General features: G+C 38.1%; 1 protein-coding gene across 1 annotated transcript in view; it reads left to right on the top strand.

Moving 5' to 3' along the window:
- The window catches only part of LOC307099091 (serine protease inhibitor Kazal-type 10-like), a gene marked incomplete at both ends in the record, with an annotated part of 40,679 nt that extends 26,318 nt beyond the window's left edge, over positions 1-14,361 (top strand). Inside the window, 4 exons of the mRNA XM_079770284.1 lie at positions 1,968-2,131; positions 11,702-11,739; positions 13,281-13,396; positions 14,286-14,361. Of these exons, the coding sequence (XP_079626410.1) occupies positions 1,968-2,131; positions 11,702-11,739; positions 13,281-13,396; positions 14,286-14,361 (394 nt within the window). The remainder of the gene's footprint in view (positions 1-1,967; positions 2,132-11,701; positions 11,740-13,280; positions 13,397-14,285) is intronic.
- Between the last annotated feature and the right edge of the window lie 3,427 nt (positions 14,362-17,788).

Raw genomic sequence — 17,788 nt, 5'->3', positions numbered from 1 at the left:
AACAAAATCTCCAAAAATCCATATGGAATAAAAAAAGACCTTGAAGAGCTGTAGCAATCCTGAGAAAGAAGAACAAAGCTGGAGGAATCACAGTACCATATATCAAGCTATATTACAAAGCCACTGTTCTCAAAACTGCCTAGTACTGGCACAAGAACAGACATATAGACAAATGGAACAGAACAAAGAACCCAGAAATCGACCCAAGCTACTATATTCAATTAATATTTGACAAAAAAGGCAAGAGCATACAATGGAGTTAAGACAGTCTCTTCAATAAATGGTGTTGGGAAAATTGAACAGATACATGCAAAAAAACCCCCAAAAAACTGAAACTAAACTACCAACTTACACCATACACAAAAATAAATTCAAAATGGATAAAGGACTTAAAAGTAAGATGAGAAACCATAAAAATCTTAGAAGAAGCCATAGGCAGCAAATCAGCAGACATATGTAGAATAATATCTTTACCCATACTGCTCCTAGGGCAATGGAAACTAAGGAGAAAATAAACAAATGGGACTACATCAAAATAAAAAACTTCTGTACTGCAAAAGAAACCATCAACAAAACAAGAAGAAAGCCCTCTGCATGGGAGATCATATTTGCCAATGTCATCTCCAATAAGCTTTTCTTTTAAAGCCCTGCAGGAGTCACAGCCCTCTAGGACTGTCAATTGAGTTTTTTATTTTCAGATTCCTAGAATTCATTACTAGGGTGAGGTTCTCAGAATAGACACCAGAGGGAGTGATTGCAATACCTCCCTGCAAGGGCAAGAGCCATCTAGGACTGTCAATTGGATTTTCTTTTCAAAATAAAAGAGTGGAATCTCACATCTCATTTTTTATTCCTATATCAGCAGCATTTAGTACGGTTTATTACTCCTTTCTTCTCTTTCCTTTTTTTTCAAATCAGCATAATATAATCAATTCAATGAATGAATGAAGGAAGGAAGGAGTAATAGTAGCAGCTAATACTCATTTAATGCTTCCTAAGTACTCATGTCTTTCTTGATGTGCTTTTTAAAACTGATTTTTTATTGATTAAGGCATTACATATGTGTCCATATCCCCCATTATCCCCTCAGCAAACTCGCATACCTGCCCTCATCCCCCTGCTGTCTCTGTCCATTGGTTATGCTTATATTTGATGCGCTTTTTAAAACTTGGCTCCAATGATATCACACTCTTTTTTTTGTGTGTCTGCTTTATCATTTCTTGTTCCTGTGGGTTTGCTTTATTGATTTCATTTTTATTTTGGTGCTGGCACCAAATGTACAGTCCTCTTCTCTTTTCTATTTCCCTAAGTGATCTTATCCATTCTCATGAACTTTAATTCCATTTTACATCAATGACTACAAGTTTGTATCTCTAACCGTTGTTTCTAAATGCCAGATTCTTGATATATCTCCATTCCCACACGTACTTTCATGTCCTGCTCAAATCCTTTTGGGCTCTACCTCTCAGTTCATGGGGCTCAACTTCCAACTGCCACTATCTGCTACCCTTTGCTAAAGGACTTTCTCTGAACACTGTGTACATATACACAGAGGGTCAGAAGCACCAGAAAGTCAACACATCTTGAGGTCACCTCTCAATCATTGGCTGATGAGGGTTGATGTATAATTATGCCATCTCCTTGCATTTAAAGTTGGATAAATCTGACCTTTATGTTGCATACTACCTTCAGAGTCTCACTAAGGAGTGAATTCCACTTCCACAGAGTGGTAAGTAACAAGTTAGAAAACTCACTGTTCATTTATTGCCTTCATTTTCCTGCCTCCTGTCCCCAATATCCTACTGATGTGTCCTGTTTTGTCTCCTGAATCAACACATTTGTTCTCAAATCTTTACCACAAAACCTACTTCTGGGGGATCCCAGACAAAGATATATATTTGAGATACCTCCATATATTGAGATATCTCAAAATTAACATGTGAAGACCAAATTTTTTATTTTCCAAGATGCCAGCTAGTAGGTGGTGGAAGGAGAAAGAAGTACATGCCTCTCAATTTTGGAACTTCCTTAGAAGGTGGACACATTATTTTAGATGAAGGAAACTCAGCCTTAAGCATCACAAGAGGCCCTTACTTCCTCATAGAAGATGCCCTCTGTAGCATGTATGCGAGTAATAGCCTGAGCCCAGCTTTTGGCAAATGGCTTGTGATATTTAGCCAAACTGCAAAGTCTTTTTTCTTTAAAATAAATAACGTGGAACTTGTTGGTAATGACAAGAATATTTGCTGTGTTGGAGCAAGTCCTTAAGCAGCTATAAACATAACCTGTAATATTTCTTCTTTTTTTAATATATTTTATTGATTTTTTACAGAGAGGAAGAGAGAGGGATAGAGAGTTAGAAACATCGATGAGAGAGAAACATTGATCAGCTGCCTCTTGCACACCCCCTACTGGGGATGTGCCCGCAACCAAGGTACATGCCCTTGACCGGAATCGAACCTGGGACCCTTGACTCCGCAGGCCGACGCTCTATCCACTGAGCCAAACTGGTTTTGGCTAACCTGTAATATTTCTTATCCCTAATTATGATTCCCAGTCATTTGGTCCTGTCCCAAATGTCCTTGGAGACATTTGGTTCACACCAAAAAGTTTCTGAAGTTTGATCCTGTCAAAAACATAAACACTTGCCCTGCCCAGTGGGGCTCAGTTGCATGTGTGTCATTTCATGCACCTCAAGGTCACTGGTTTGATTTCCAGTCAGAGCACATACCCAGGTTATGGGTTGTTCTCTCTCTCTCTCTCTCTCTCTCTCTCTCTCTCTCTCTTCCCACCCTCAATAAAAACACATTTAAAAGAACTACATTACATCCTAAGAAGTTATCCTTGCATTCAAATAGCCCATAATGTTTACTTATACTCTGGGTTATAGTATTAAAACATAAAAATGATTTCAGATTGTATTGGTCCAATGACTGTGTTGTGCTATCTGGCAATAACAACCTTTCTTACCTTGGTAGCCTGGCTGGCAATGACACATGGGGCAAGTAGATATGTCAGGGCTTAGATCTTGTAAAAGAGGAGGATTTATATTAACTATGGACCAAATGTCTCCATGGATGCTTAGGACAGAGCAAAATATGAGGCTGTTTTGGCAGGGAACAAGTATCTCATTGCTCATTTTAGACAGGACCAAATGTCCTACAAGACTAGGGACCATGTATGTCAATGCTGGACACTGAATGTTTGAGGTGTTATATCAGAGATAAGGAAAAAGATAAAATTGTGGCAGATATACCCCCCAGATCCAGATATAACATTACCTTGTGTTTATTCAATTTGTTCTTGAATTATTAATCTCTCCTAAAGCAAATGATTTAGAATGTTTTACAAAGACCTGTATTCGCTGAAGTACGGCCATAATTCACCTATGGGTGGGAAATATCTAACCTTGAAGGCACAAGGATTTAATCTTACGTTTCATTTAGAAGACTTTGGAAATCAGCATTTTTCTTATTTACGTAAGAATCACAAGAGGTCTCACTAACAATTCTGACTCCTAGACTTCTCCAGTTTAACTTCTGATTCGGTAGGGCTAAGAAGCGGACCAGGGAATTGTACCACATATCTGTTCCTTCCCCGGCCTCTGTCTTATTTTCTCTGGATTCATGAGGCATTTAGCAGACAGTTAGATCTGACCACTAATGTTTTATCCTGGTATCAATAAGCTGACATCTAAGATAGGTGGCATTTGTCTAATCACGTAGGCCATTCTGATCACACATTTGTTCTCTCAAAGCACAAATTCATTCACAAATTCCCAGGATTTCTAGATATTGAAACAGAACTCAAGTAAAAGGAGGTATTTTAATAAACACATTATTATCCTCATAGATTGTCTTGCTGTCCAAGTCACAGTAAGGTTTTTAAATTACTTGAAGAATCACTTCATTAGAAAACAATATTATGTGTTAAAATTTGGTGTTACACTCTTAAAATAGTTTAATGTGGTGGATAAAACCACCAGAAAGTTTGCAGAGGCACTCACTTTTATAACCCGGCACCTATTAGCTATAAAGAGCTTGAAGATCTCATCACTAGTTTAAACTTACAGAATTGTTTTGTTGGTTATGTGGGACTTCAGCACAGCAAAAGGAACAACCAACAAATGAAAAGACCACCTACAAAATGGGAGCAATTTTTATAAACCATGCATCCCATAACATCTGAAATACACACAGAACTCATATGACAAAATAACAATAAAAAATTCAATGAAAAGTTGGCAGGTGTGGTCAGTAGTTGAGCATCAACCCATGAACTAGGAGGTCTAGGTTTGATTCCCAGTCAGGGTACATGCCTGGGTTGTGGGCTTGATCCCCAATAGGGGCATGCAGAAGACAGCTGATCAATGACTCTCTCATCAGTGATGTTTACATCTCTGCTTCTCTCCCTCTCCCTTCCTCACTTTGAAATAAATTTTAAACAATGGGCAAAGGATCCGTACTGACAGTGTTTGAAGAGTACATGCAAATGGCCAACAGGTACATGGAAATGGGCTGGAAACTCTTCTGCGAAATGCCAATCAGAGCCATAATAATATATCACCATACACCTATTAGAAAGGCTATCATCAAGATGACAAACAAGTGTTGACGAGGATGTGAAGAAGAGGAAACCTTATACATCATGAGTGGGAATTTAAGTTGGTATAAATAAGATCACAAGAGAATGGAGGTTCTTCAAAAAATTAAAAATAGAACTACCATCTAACACAGAAAAATCCCACTTCTTTGTAAATATAATGGAGATGAAATAACTTATGTCTAACATATGAATGGATAAAGAAGATGTTATATACACAATAATATGTTATTCAACCAGGAGAAAGAAGAAAATCCTTCCATTTGTGAAAACACACATGGTCCTTGAGAGCATTATGTCAAGTGAGCAACATCAGACAGAGAACAACAAATACTGAATAATATTTTCACATACATGGAACCTTACAAAGCTTACTACATAGAAACAGAGTAGAATGGTGGTTATGAGAGCGTGACGACTTGGGAAAATAAGGATTTGTTGATCAAAGGGAACAAAGTTGGAGTTAAAAGAAGAATAAGTTCTGAAGACATGAAGAGCAGAGCATTGTGATTATAGTCAACAATACATCAAAGTTGCTAAGTGACTAGATCTTAAGTGTTCTCACCACAAAAAAGAAATGATTATGTGACGTGGTAGGGGTTTATCTAGTGCTATGGTGTTTATCTTAGGTAATATACAAATGTATCCAATTAACATGCTGTAGACCTTAAAATCATACAATGTTTATGTCAATTGCATTTCACTAAAAATAACCCTCTTCAAAGGCCAAAGTTATTAAGGAAATGTAAATTAACCACAATGAGATACTACTCTATACCTAACAAAGTGGCTAACATTATAACGACTGATCACACCAAGAGTGGGTGATGTGGAGCAACTGGAACTCTCAGGCACCACTGGTGGGAATATAAAGAAGGACAATACTTTGGCAAAGAATTGGGCAGTCTCTTTAAAAATTAAGAAGCTTTTTACTTTTGAACTACCCTGTATTCCAGCCCTTCCACTGCTAGGCATTCACCCATGTGAAATGTATGCATATGGTTAAGAACGACATGTATATGAATATTTGTGGCAACTTTATTCTGTATATCGCAAACTGGAAACAATGTAAATGTTCTGATACACAACAACACAGATGTTTCCCAAAATAATTTTGCTGAATAAAAGGCAAACTAGGATACATATGGCATATTATATCTATGTAAAAATTCTAGAAAAGGCAAACTAATCTAAAGTGACAACAGATCATCAGCTGCCTGGGGAGAGAGGAAGGGAGGGACAGGAGGAAACTTTTGGGGGTGATGGATACGTCCACGATCTTGATTGTGAAGATCGTTTCAGGGGTGCATATACATGTAAAATTTATCAGACTGCACAGTTTAGCATGTGAAGTTTATTATATGTGAATTATACCTGAGCAAAACTGTTGGGAAAATGTTGTAAACTGTAAGTTTTTGTTATTTTATGTTTTTGTTAGTTTTGCTAGTATATATTGACCTTGTATCCTTTAACCATAATGCATTTCTTTTTAATTTTTGTAATTGCCCTCACACCCTTTTTTTGGTCCCTTACCACAGCGGGGAGAGAGAGAGAGACAGACAGAAACATCAATGTGAGAGAGCCACATTGATTGGTTGCCTCTTGCTTGGGCCACTACCAAAGCCAGAGATGGACTCTGCAAGTGAGGTACATGCCCATGGCCAGAATCATACCCGGGACCCCTCAGTCCTGAGTCCTATGCTCTACCCACCTAGCCAATAGGCTAGGGCTGTAATTGCCTTTACATTTCTTAGGCTATTCTGCAGTGACTATTTGCTAATAGAGACAATTGTCCTTTTCTTTGTCAATCTTAAACTCTTTTGCCCTTCTGCTTTTCTTTTTCCTTTTTTTATTGCACTGAGATCTCTTCATCTTGTGGGGAAGCAATCAAAATTACAGCATGAATTATGCTGTTTGCTGTGTTTCGCGATGTCCTTCATCAAACTGAGTGTCTACTTACATTTTAGTCATCAAAATTATTTTTATCACGAATAGCTGTCTATTGAGCTGGTCATATGATTTTCTCCTTTACTCTGTTAATATATTGAATCACATTTCTTAGTTTTCAAATGTTGAATCAACATTGAGTTCAGGAAAATCCTACTTAATAATAATCTTTTAGAAATATTGCAGTATTCAATTTGCTGATATTTGGTCAATAAATGATACAGCCCTTTTATGTAATAGATTTTCATTAACTATTTGAAAATGCTTCTCTCCTTATTCTATGCTTATCTGGTACAGGCATTTTTAGGCATTTTTTATGTAAAAATCATTTAACAATTGCATGCACCTATTTTATTTTAATTCATTTTTTATAATAAGTCAACTTTAATCAAATATATAAATATTTTAAGATTTATGTCATACTAAGCCACAGACCTAAGACATGAAGCACAGTTGTCTGGATTTTTTCGTTGTTGTTAATCCTCACTGGAGGATATTTTTGCCATTGGTTTTTAGAGAGAGTGGAAGGGAGTGGGTGGGAAAGGGGGAAAACAGAGAGAGAGAGAAACATCAATGTGAGAGAGACACATGTATTTGCTGCCTTCCCCACGTGCCCCAGTAGGGGCTGGGGATGGATCCTCAACCCAGGTATGTGCCCTTGACTGGGAATCAAACCCAAAACCCTTCAGTGCATGGGCTGTTGCTCTAACCACTGAGAAACACCAGTCGGGGCTGGCTCTAGATTCTTAAGAATAACCTATCATTCTCATTTTAGAGTTTCCCTTTTCTGAGACTGGATCACAGAAATTTGAAACAAGCTATATTTCCAAAAGAAACCTAACATAAGTGTGTGAATAAAGCTACCCACAAACAGGTTTGTATATATTCACTAACTATGAAAGCTCTGGTTTACGGAAGTAGGAAGATTGATGTAATACTGTCCCAGAGATTGCTCTGTGGCTCTAGCTCAGTCACTCTCAACTGTAGCTGCAAGTTACCATCATCTTAGAAACTTATTAAAATACCAGTTACTAGGATCTCACATAGCAAATGGAATTGCAGCCTTGGGAAGGAACATGGGCTCAGGTAATTTTACAAAGTTCTCCAGGTGCCTCTCATAGCTATCTATGTTTTATAACTACTGATGTTCCAGACATAGTTGCAAATTGTAGTTTCTGACATTCTTTTCATGCCTTATCTCTTGATGTTACACAGCTCCCTAACTTAGAAAGACTTCTTATCTTACCTATTTTAGGATCTATAACATACTTACCATTTTATCCTCTCCATATTCATTGTGCCCATCAGATAGAATTGTCCTCTAAACTTCCTGCTGTAAGAATGGCTTTGATGACCTCTGTGTGTGGCAACTTCCCAGTCAGTACCAGGGAAGTTGTCCTTTCCTCTATGTCCTTTCTCTCCTGACATTTGTTCTCCTATAGCAGTATTTAAAATACGCTAATCAACATAGAGGAGCTGGCTGAGGCTGCACAAGTAAACAAGACATCCGCAGTCTCCCTGTGTATTGTGCCTTCTGAGGTGGGTAACATGGGACATACATTGTTGTGGTTTTTGTATAGTATTGTTGTCAGGACTGCTTCAGCCCTGGTCCTTCCAGGAATAATTGTTCCTGGATCTCTAAAGGATAGATTGAGCATTGAAAACTGCATGGATTCTTAAATGCTACAGGAGATAGTTTCATTGAGCTTTTTTCCATATGTACTACTTAATATGCTTAATTTTATTTGATTTGGGTGCAGAAGGAAAAAAGGGAACAGTCTTCCCTATGAAAAGGAAAAAAGGGATCAGTCTTCCCTATGAAAAGGAAAAAAGGGATCAGTCTTCCCTATGAAAAGTAAAGGGGTTTAGCCCTGCCTCCTGTGACTCAGTGGTGGGAGTGTCAGCCTCCCCTACTCCCAAGAAGGTTCCCCAGTTTGATTTATGCTCAAGGTCAAGTAACTGGGTTACAGGTTCAATTCTGTCACTTGCTGGGCACCTGCAGGAGGCATCCAAGAAATGTTTCTCTTGCACAGATCTCTCTCTCTCTCTCTCTCTCTCTCTCTCTCTCTCTCTCTCTCTCTCTCTCCCTCGTTTTTCCCCTCTACCTCTCTCTTCGTCCTTTCCAATCTCTCTGAAAATCAATGGAAAAATTATCCTTGGGTAAGAATTTCTATTAAAAAAGTATGGTATTTAATAGTATTCATCCTTCCCTAGGTTTCTCCTATCTTATCGCCTAGGAGTTTTAAAGTTTGCATTTTATATTAGGTCCGTGCTTCATTTAGACTTAATTTCTGTGATGGGTATAACGTCTGGGTTTAAGTTTTTTTTATTGAATGTGGATATCCTATTGTTCAGGCACTATTTTGAGAAACTATCTTTGCCTCATTATAATACCTCGGCTCAGTTGTCAAAAATCAGTTGTGACTATTTAAGGGGGTCTGTTTCTGGGATGTCTGTTCTCTTCCATTAATCGACTTGTCTCTTCTTCTGCCAAGGCCCAGTCTTGATTACTGAATTAATTATAGTGAGTCTTGAATTTGAGTAGCATCAATTGTCCAGCTTTGGTCTTCTCTTTCAATACTCAATTGGCTATTCTGGATCTTTTGCCTTGCATATAAACTATAGAATTGGTTTAATAGCAGCCACACAATAACTTGCTGGGATTTTGATTTGGATTGTATTGAATCTATAGGTCAAGATGGAAGTAACTGACACCTTGACAATAGGAAGTCTTCCTATTCATGAACATGAAATATCCATCCATTTATGAGTTCTCAGGCTAATTAAAATAAAATTCATTGCTCATGCTTCAGCACTTTGTTTTGAACTAATTTTGTCAGCCTGACTACACAGACTCTATTTAAAGTCAGCTAGGCTATACTGACTTGATCTTGTTTCTTCACTTATTCCTCAGATCAGATGATTCAATATAAAATTTAGCACATTGTACCGTGTGGATTCAATTTCACTCGAGCCTTCTTTCTCTCATGATCTTAGTATTTCATATTTTACTCCAGCCAAAAATCAAAGCTGGCTGCCTGATATTCATCTGGGAGCTTTTTAAATATTCCTGGTGGTGAAATTGTACTATAGCTTTAGGAGATGTCCCCTTGGGGAAAATTGATTAAAAGGAACATGATAACTCTCTGTACTATTACATACAGCTTTATGAGAATCTCCATTTATCTCAAAACAAAAAGTTTAATAAACCATATCTCCAATGGAGTCAAATGTGCCCCTAGTGTTACAAAATAACAAAGGTGTATATATGGATGTAATTACAGTTTCCAAAATTTATTCTTCTCTTTCTTGCTTTGATTCTCCTTTCTTTCCAACTCAGTAGCTTGAAAAGCTTTCACATCTCTTCTCTATTTTAGGGTTTTAAAGCACTGTTTATTACCTTATCCCCATCTCACAGTTCTGAGAATATCATATCATCCCAAATCTCTTACTGAGGGAAGACCTATTGAGAGTTATTGATGTGGCATAACTCACAAGCTGTTCTACAGCCTCTAGGCAGAACACAGAATACCTCTGCCTTATGTTACTATGAGCCATCTATTTTAACCCCATCAAGCTCCTCAACAGCAATTCAATAATGGAGACTCCTCAGCTGGGTGAAGGTGGTTGACAAAGAAAGGGAAACAAAATGGGCACAGTCTCTAGAGCTGGAGGCCTCAGGCTCCACTGCCTCCTGTTTCAGGGAGGTTGGGTGGGAATCTATGGGCTGGCCATGGTGTGCAGCATTGCTGTGAGGCCTGGTCCAGGTCAGTCCTTGCTGAAGTGTTTCTATATTCTGAGGAAATGGAGATTCTAGTGTGCACATTTCCTTAAGTGGTGTCAGGCTTCTGTGGACTGAGCCAAGGTTTGGGAATAAACAGCTCCATCTTAAGTGTGCTGAGAATTTGTCCTGGTGTTTCTCTCAAGTCTCTATGATGCCTTCTGTTCCCAGGTGAGTCTCCTTGATCCTGTGAGTTTGGGCAAAGAAAAAAGGGAAAGTCCAATATAATTAGGAACCTAGGGGAGCAGCAGGTCCTTCGCCTGTAAGAAACTTTCCTTTAGAAAGAGGAAATTTGTTTGTGTGTCAGGTGTTGTAAACATTCCTTTTGGGTTTTTTCTTCAGACTTGATAAAATGCCTTTCTTCTCATCATGGATCAAGGTTATTTTCTTCACTGCCTTGGCATTTTTTCTTTATTCTGGTGAGTACATTTCAATTCTGGATGAAGCAGTTAATATATCATAGAAATTGCAAGAGACAACTTCTGTTATCTCAAAATGGAGCATCTTCTTTTATTGGGTTTGTAATATTTTAACTGGCCCAATGAAAGGGGGCAAGTTACAAAGCCCTTTTAAGAAATTACATCTGTGGACTGCTTTTTCTCTTTTCCCACCTTAGAGGAATGGAAGCAGAGAGATGGGTTAGAATGAGCAGAACTTTGCTTCTTGTTCATTTATGACTAAAATTATTTACCTAATTATTATTATTACTTTTTGGAGGTCAGATTCTATGTTTGCTAAATGCAGAGTGTAGGGAGTAATGATGCCTCCTAGATCTGACATTCCTTGGCAATCTGATTTGTTGTCTGCCTGTTCTGAGGCCACTAAAGTAAAAACTTTGTGTAAGGGGAGAACTCATTGACCCCTCTCCTGGAAATTTATCTTCCGTTAGTGCAAGGAGACTGAAGAATTTGTGTAAAGTAGTTTTAAGGTGTTGAACAGACCCCGGATATTAGAACTAAGTACTATTTCATTAAGTGGTAATTAATTTCTTTTTGTTAGGTGACTTTATGCAAGGCATATTAGAGACATTAAACAAGGCATTGTCTTCTCTGACTAGCATGTCTCATTTATTACAAAATGAATAAAGAGAAACATGTTATCTTCACAGGAGAGTGTGGTGATTGCTGCACAACACTTACACATATTTTTCCCAGATGAGAATAATTTGGAATTTTATTTCCAGATTTGGAGCTATTTTGTGAACTTACTGTTTTGATACTACCACAAGAGGCTCACCTCAGAACTTGGAGGTACTGAGTAGGCAATATGTGTAGTATTTTGCTATTAAAAGGTATAGGTTCCCCCCACAGAGACTCCAATTGTTTGCTGATTCTTCTTATTTTTATGTTTTCTTTTGTGTGCTGGTTACAGGAAATTCTCTTGCACGTAAAACAAGTGTGCGCAAACCGGTAAGTTTAATTTTGATTAATTTTAATATTGAAAAAGGTGAACTTTTAATTGTTTCATATTATAGGTTTTAATAGCAAATTTCACCAAATGCTCTGCCAGTGTTGCACAGTGGTTAAGCTTCCACCCATGAACCATGAGGTGCCTGGTTCAATTCCTGGTCAGGGCACATGCCTAGGTTTGGGCTAAATCCCCAATTGTGGTATGCAGAAGGCAGCCAACGGATGTCTCTCTTTCTCTCATTAATATTCCTATCTATCTACACCTTTTACTTACCTCTATAAAAAAAATATTCACCAAACAAAATGTGTAAAAGAGTGATTCTCAAAAGAATTTTTTAATTGTGCCATTATTATGCTAGATTAAATGAAATTAAGCCAGTCTTAAAAAACTATTTGGTATTTTGGATAAGATAAAAATATCCCATATTTCAAAGATTCCATTATTGGGTATCCTTGTTATTTGCAAGCATCTGATAAAGGTTACAGTGCATTTAACGTAGAATTGTGGCCCTAGCTGGTTTGGCTCAGTGGATAGAGCATGGACCTGCTGACTAAAGGGCCCCAGGTTCGATTCCAGTTAAAGGCACATGCGTGGGTTGTGGGGCTCTATCCTCAGTGGGGAGCTTGCAGAAGCCAGCCAATCAATGATTCTCTCTCATCATTGATGTTTCTATCTCTCTCTCCCTCTCCCTTTCTACCTGGAATCAATAAAAATATTTTAAAAAGGAATTCTGCCCTAAGACTGTAATACAGAAATCTTACCTGAATTTCTAGCCTGCCCTAAAAACTTACAAGTCCCCACAACTGCATGAGCCATTAGTTAAATTCTCTTTCTCTATCTCTCTCCTTAAAAAAAAAAAAGAAATAAAAGGAAAAGAATAACTTAGAATTGTGTAGACTAGGAAAACAAGAGGATTACAAATATTATCCAAATATTTACAAAAATTGAAGGTGGGTAAAATAATAATTTTCATATATTCACAGAGCAGAATATTACGTAGAGGGAAGAACCATCTAAATAGCTAAAGTTTAAAGGTATTTTAAAAGCCGGTATGTCAGAATTCATACCATTTTGTTTATTTAGGTAAATTACCATTACTGACATTATTAACCAAATTTTATATACTTACACAAATACTAATGTATTGAACATGTATATATCTGATGATTATCTAAATGTATCTGATACTTTAATAGTAAAACTATTGAGAAATATAGGGAAATTTTTAAAATTTCATTTTACTACACCTTGTGGTATGAAATAATGGGGAGATCTGATGCAGGCAGGAGGAGAAGTGAAACAAGGGTGGCTAATTTATACAAATACATTCAGCCATTTGTCTGTATTTTACTAATGATATTGCGTTTGTAGACATATATCAATAATATTTTATGACTAAGTGGATGATTCATTTCCAAACCTCATTATACAAGATTTTCATTCCATTTTGATGCATGGTATCTTGTACTAAGGTTAAAGAACAATTCACTAAAAAATTTCATTACCTGACAAAGTTTATGTTCTTCTTTATGTTTAACAGCCAAACTGTGATGCATATAAGGGTTACTTACGTACTTGCCCCAACAAAGTGGATCCAATCTGCACAAGACGTGGTCGTACTTTCTACAATGAATGTGTTTTCTGCGCTCAAGTGCTGTAAGAACACAAAATACTGAATAAACCATCATAAAAATGATAGGAAAACCCAAGTTTCTGATAGCCTAGGCACAGTATATGTGGGAAAAAAATTGTACTATCTCAGTAAAAGTTACAAAATCACACTGGTACCTTTCCCAGGAGTTCTCATTTGCAAAAGCGGTTTGGTATATGACCTCTCAATATAACTCTGTTGGATATTTTGCAAATGTACAAATCAATTAATTTAGTTTATTCATTAGGACTTACAAATGTCAGTCTATGGCCAATATATTGAATTCTGAAGTCCCTATGATAACTGATAATCTCTATGATGTAGCTTCAAGCTACAGGGAACATAATTGAGCAAGAAACACTACTTGACTACAGAAATTTTAAATCCATCACAATGGGCCTATTCATGCTAGAGGGTATCCTGTGATTTTGGTCCACCTTTTCTTCTGAACTCCAAGATAGACTGCAAACCTTCTTTAGAGAGTAGGGCATTCTAGGACACTTCCACCCAACCTCCTTTTCTATATCCTTCACTCCAAGGAATTTGCATTCTAATGGTTCAGCCAGCCTTCTTAGCTTCCTCCTCACTTTCATTCAAATTTATTTCCTCTTATTTAATCCCCAATTCGCTTCTACTTCTAGAGAATCATTCAAACAATCTCCAGTCATATCCTCTCTCCAGTTTGAGCAGGTTCCAAGACCAAGCCAGGACTGACTATGTAGGAAGGGTCAAGTAGCCCCATGAGGGAAGGGTGTGTGCAGGACTGGGGAACATGTGGGTCCCAGCTGCTGGTTGAGGTGGAGCACAGCCTCTCCACAATGTGCACTTAATGCAATACCCAGTTAATTTTGAATGCTGTTTATAACAATTTCTGTTTCTCTTTTTCCTTTGCAGAGACTCTTATAGACCACCTAAATTTTGGTATTATGGGAATTGCCGGGATGATTACATCATTCAAATTTTGCAGTGAATTCTACAGCCAATCAGAGTCTTTTCAATCAGGGCATTAAATTCCTAGGTGACCAGACAAAGCCTTCTATGCTATGAAAGAGGGAATATAGAGTGTTGAAATTGTCTCTCAACTCTAAGAACTTTTTAAAAAAATATATATTTTATTGATTTTTTACAGAGAGGAAGGAAGAGGGATAGAGAGCTAGAAACATCCATGAGAGAGAAACATCGACCAGCTGCCTCCTGCACACCCCCTACCAGGGATGTGCCCACAACCAATGTACATGCCCTTGACCGGAATCGAACCCGGGACTTTTCAGTCCACAGACCGACGCTCTCTCCACTGAGCCAAACCGGTTTCGGCTCAACTCTAAGAACTTTTGATTGATTTTCATTCTCTGTTCAATTATTAAATAGCAGATGAAAAACTACCTTAATCGTGTGTTTGATAATATAAAACCTAATGCAATTTACAATCATAAATATTTCAAATCAATACAATGTTAAATGATATTAGCATTTTCAAAAATACCACCTTGCAATAAAAATGGTGGCAGAGTAAGTAGATGCTTCATGGACATGCTCCCAGGACCAAACTGGAATTACAATTAAAATACAGAGAAACTTCCTGAATAATCAATGGAAACTCACAGGAGAGACCCTGAGACTCGAGGACCAAAAGTGGAGACTGCATAGAGACTGGTAGGAGGTGTGGAGGGACAAAAGGGCTGGCCAGGCACCCACAGACAGCAATTGAAGTCCTGGAGATATATCCCAGCTGTGGGAGATTGCCACTGGGAACTCTGAGATATAATCCCCAAGCTAAGTCCCCCACCTCCCAGCAGAGAGCACCATTCCTGAGAAGGGTACCCACATTACAACTGGCTGTGAAAGGCAGCAGTGTGCTGCCTGCCAGGGAGTGACAGATAAAAATTCAGGCACCCTCTTAAAGGGCCAATGCACAAAATGCCCTGTGAAGCCACCCACCTGTGCTCCAGCAGAGGGAGGGTAAAGTGAACTGGAGCTGTGAGAGTAGAAGCCAGGACAGGGGACTAGGGGATAGAGCTCAGAAGACAGACACCCCAAGTTTCCTGGGCTGTCATTCCCTCACACAGCAGAGGACATCTTTCCCACATAGATATCTGCCTGGCCTGGGGGGAAGATAGTTGACACACCTTATTGGAAAATACCTTGCCTTGATGTCCTTAAGAGATTAAAAATAACAATTAGCCTCCAGGCACAAGCAACTGCCCAGTCTGTTGAAATAAATCTCAACACGCAAGAGGATGAATGCATAGGGGGCAATTCAACTTGGAATCCTATCAGTGTGTAGGCAGAGGAGGTCTCTGGAAGCTTTAAGTCTTTGCCTGATCTAATTATTCAGAAATAGCCTTATAGGAACCGAAAATGAGACAAGCAATAATGGTTATGCTGAGAGGCAAATGAATCAGTCTATAGTGAGTTTCTTTCTGGGCCAACAGTTCTTTTGAGTCCCAATTTCTATGTCCAACAGTTCTTTATGTGTACATAACAGCAATGATATTTCAGTTCTGGATGGTGGACAAATAGTGGTAATGCAGGTCCGACCCTTTCTGGTTTGGTCGTGGGCAATCTGCAGTGTATTCCTAGTATCACATGAGCTCACTCATCTAGGGGAAATGCTGAACAACATAGACTGAAGAATAAGAACAGCATTGATCAAACTGTCAGACATCAGAGGGAAGGTAAGGGAGAGTGGAGATAAGGGAGAAAGATTAACCAAAGGATTTGTGTGCTTGCTTATGAGTCTAACCAGTGATCACGGACAACAGGGGGGTGGGGCATGCGTGTGGAGGGGTTTGGGATAGGAATGGGGGGAGGGGATTGAGGACAAATATGTGATACCTTAATCAGTAAAGTAATTAAAAAAAAAAAAGAAATAGCCTTTAACACTGTCCTGCACTAGAGATTGAGAGGTGTAGAGGATCTACCTAATACATAGTCAAACCCAAACAGACAACCAAAAGGAGGAGACAAGAAACAATCTCCAAATGAAAGACCTAGAGAATTTTACAGAAGATAAATGAAGCAGAGATAAGAAATATATCTGAAACAGCCGAAACTGGTTTGGCTCAGTGGATAGAGCGTCGGCCTGCGGACTCAAGTGTCCGGGGTTTCATTCTGGTCAAGGCATGTACCTTGGTTGCGGGCACATCCCCAGTGGGGGGTGTGCAAGAGGCAGCTGATCGATGTTTCTCTCTCATCAATGTTTCTGGCTCTCTATCCCTCTCTCTTCCTCTCTGTAAAAAATCAATAAAATAAAAAAAAGGAAATATATCTGAAACAGAGTTCAGAGTAATGATGATAAAGATGCTCACCCGCATGAAAAATGATAAAGTAACTATGAAAAAAGAACAGTCTGAGATAAAGGAAGACATAACACAAATAAAAAACATTGGAAGGAATACACCACAGATTAGGGGAAACTGCGGATTGAATCACTGAATTAGAAGACAGAGTTGAAAAAAATCAGTCAATCAGAGAACCAAAAAGAAAAAAAAAAAAGAAAACAGGAGGACAGCTTAATGGACCTAAGAGACAACATAAAACATAACAATATTAGAATAGCAGGTGTGCCAGAAGAGGCAGAAAGGGAGAAAGGAATACAGGACGTGTTTGAAGAAATAATGGCAGAAAACTTCCCTAACCTGGTAAAGATAAAATTCACACAAGTTCATAAGGCATAGAGAACCCCAAATAAGAAGAACCCAAACAGACCCACACCTAGGCACATCATAATTAAATGCCAAAAATCAAAGACAAAGAGAGAATCTTAAAGGCAGCAAGAGAAAAGAAAACTGTTACCTACAAAGGAGTTCCCATAAACCTGACACCTGATTTCTCATCAGAAACTCTATAGGCTAGAAGGGAATGGCATAAAGTACTCAAGGTAATGGAAAGCAAAGATCTGATACCAAGATAACGATATCCAGCAAGACTATCATTCAAAATAGATTGGCAAATAAAGAGCTTCCCAGACTAAAAGAAAAAGGCTAACGGGGTACATCATCACCAATCCATCATTACAAGAAATGCTAAATCAACTGCTGTAATGATTAGAAGAAGTAGAGAAACCTAGACATATAGAATTAAAATGGAAATAAATAAGTACCTATCAATAATAACCCTAAATGCAAATGGATTAAATGCTCCAATCAAAAAGCATATGGTAGGTGAATGGATAAAAAAACATGACCCAACTCTATGCAGTCTACAAGAGAACCACCTCAAAACAAGATACACAGAAGTTGTGAAAGGAATAGAAAAAACTATTCCATGCAAATCGAAAAGAAAAGAAAAAAAAGCTAGAGTAGCAATACTGATATCCAACAAAATAGACTTTAAAAAGAAGGCCATAATAAAAGACAACAAAGGTCACTACATAATACTAAAGGGATCAATCTTAC

Source organism: Cnephaeus nilssonii (assembly GCF_951640355.1).
Source record: "Cnephaeus nilssonii genome assembly, chromosome: 5".
NCBI classification, from domain to species: Eukaryota; Metazoa; Chordata; class Mammalia; order Chiroptera; family Vespertilionidae; genus Cnephaeus; species Cnephaeus nilssonii.
Note: the sequence above shows the minus strand (reverse complement) of the source record. Positions and strands in the feature narration are given on the sequence as shown.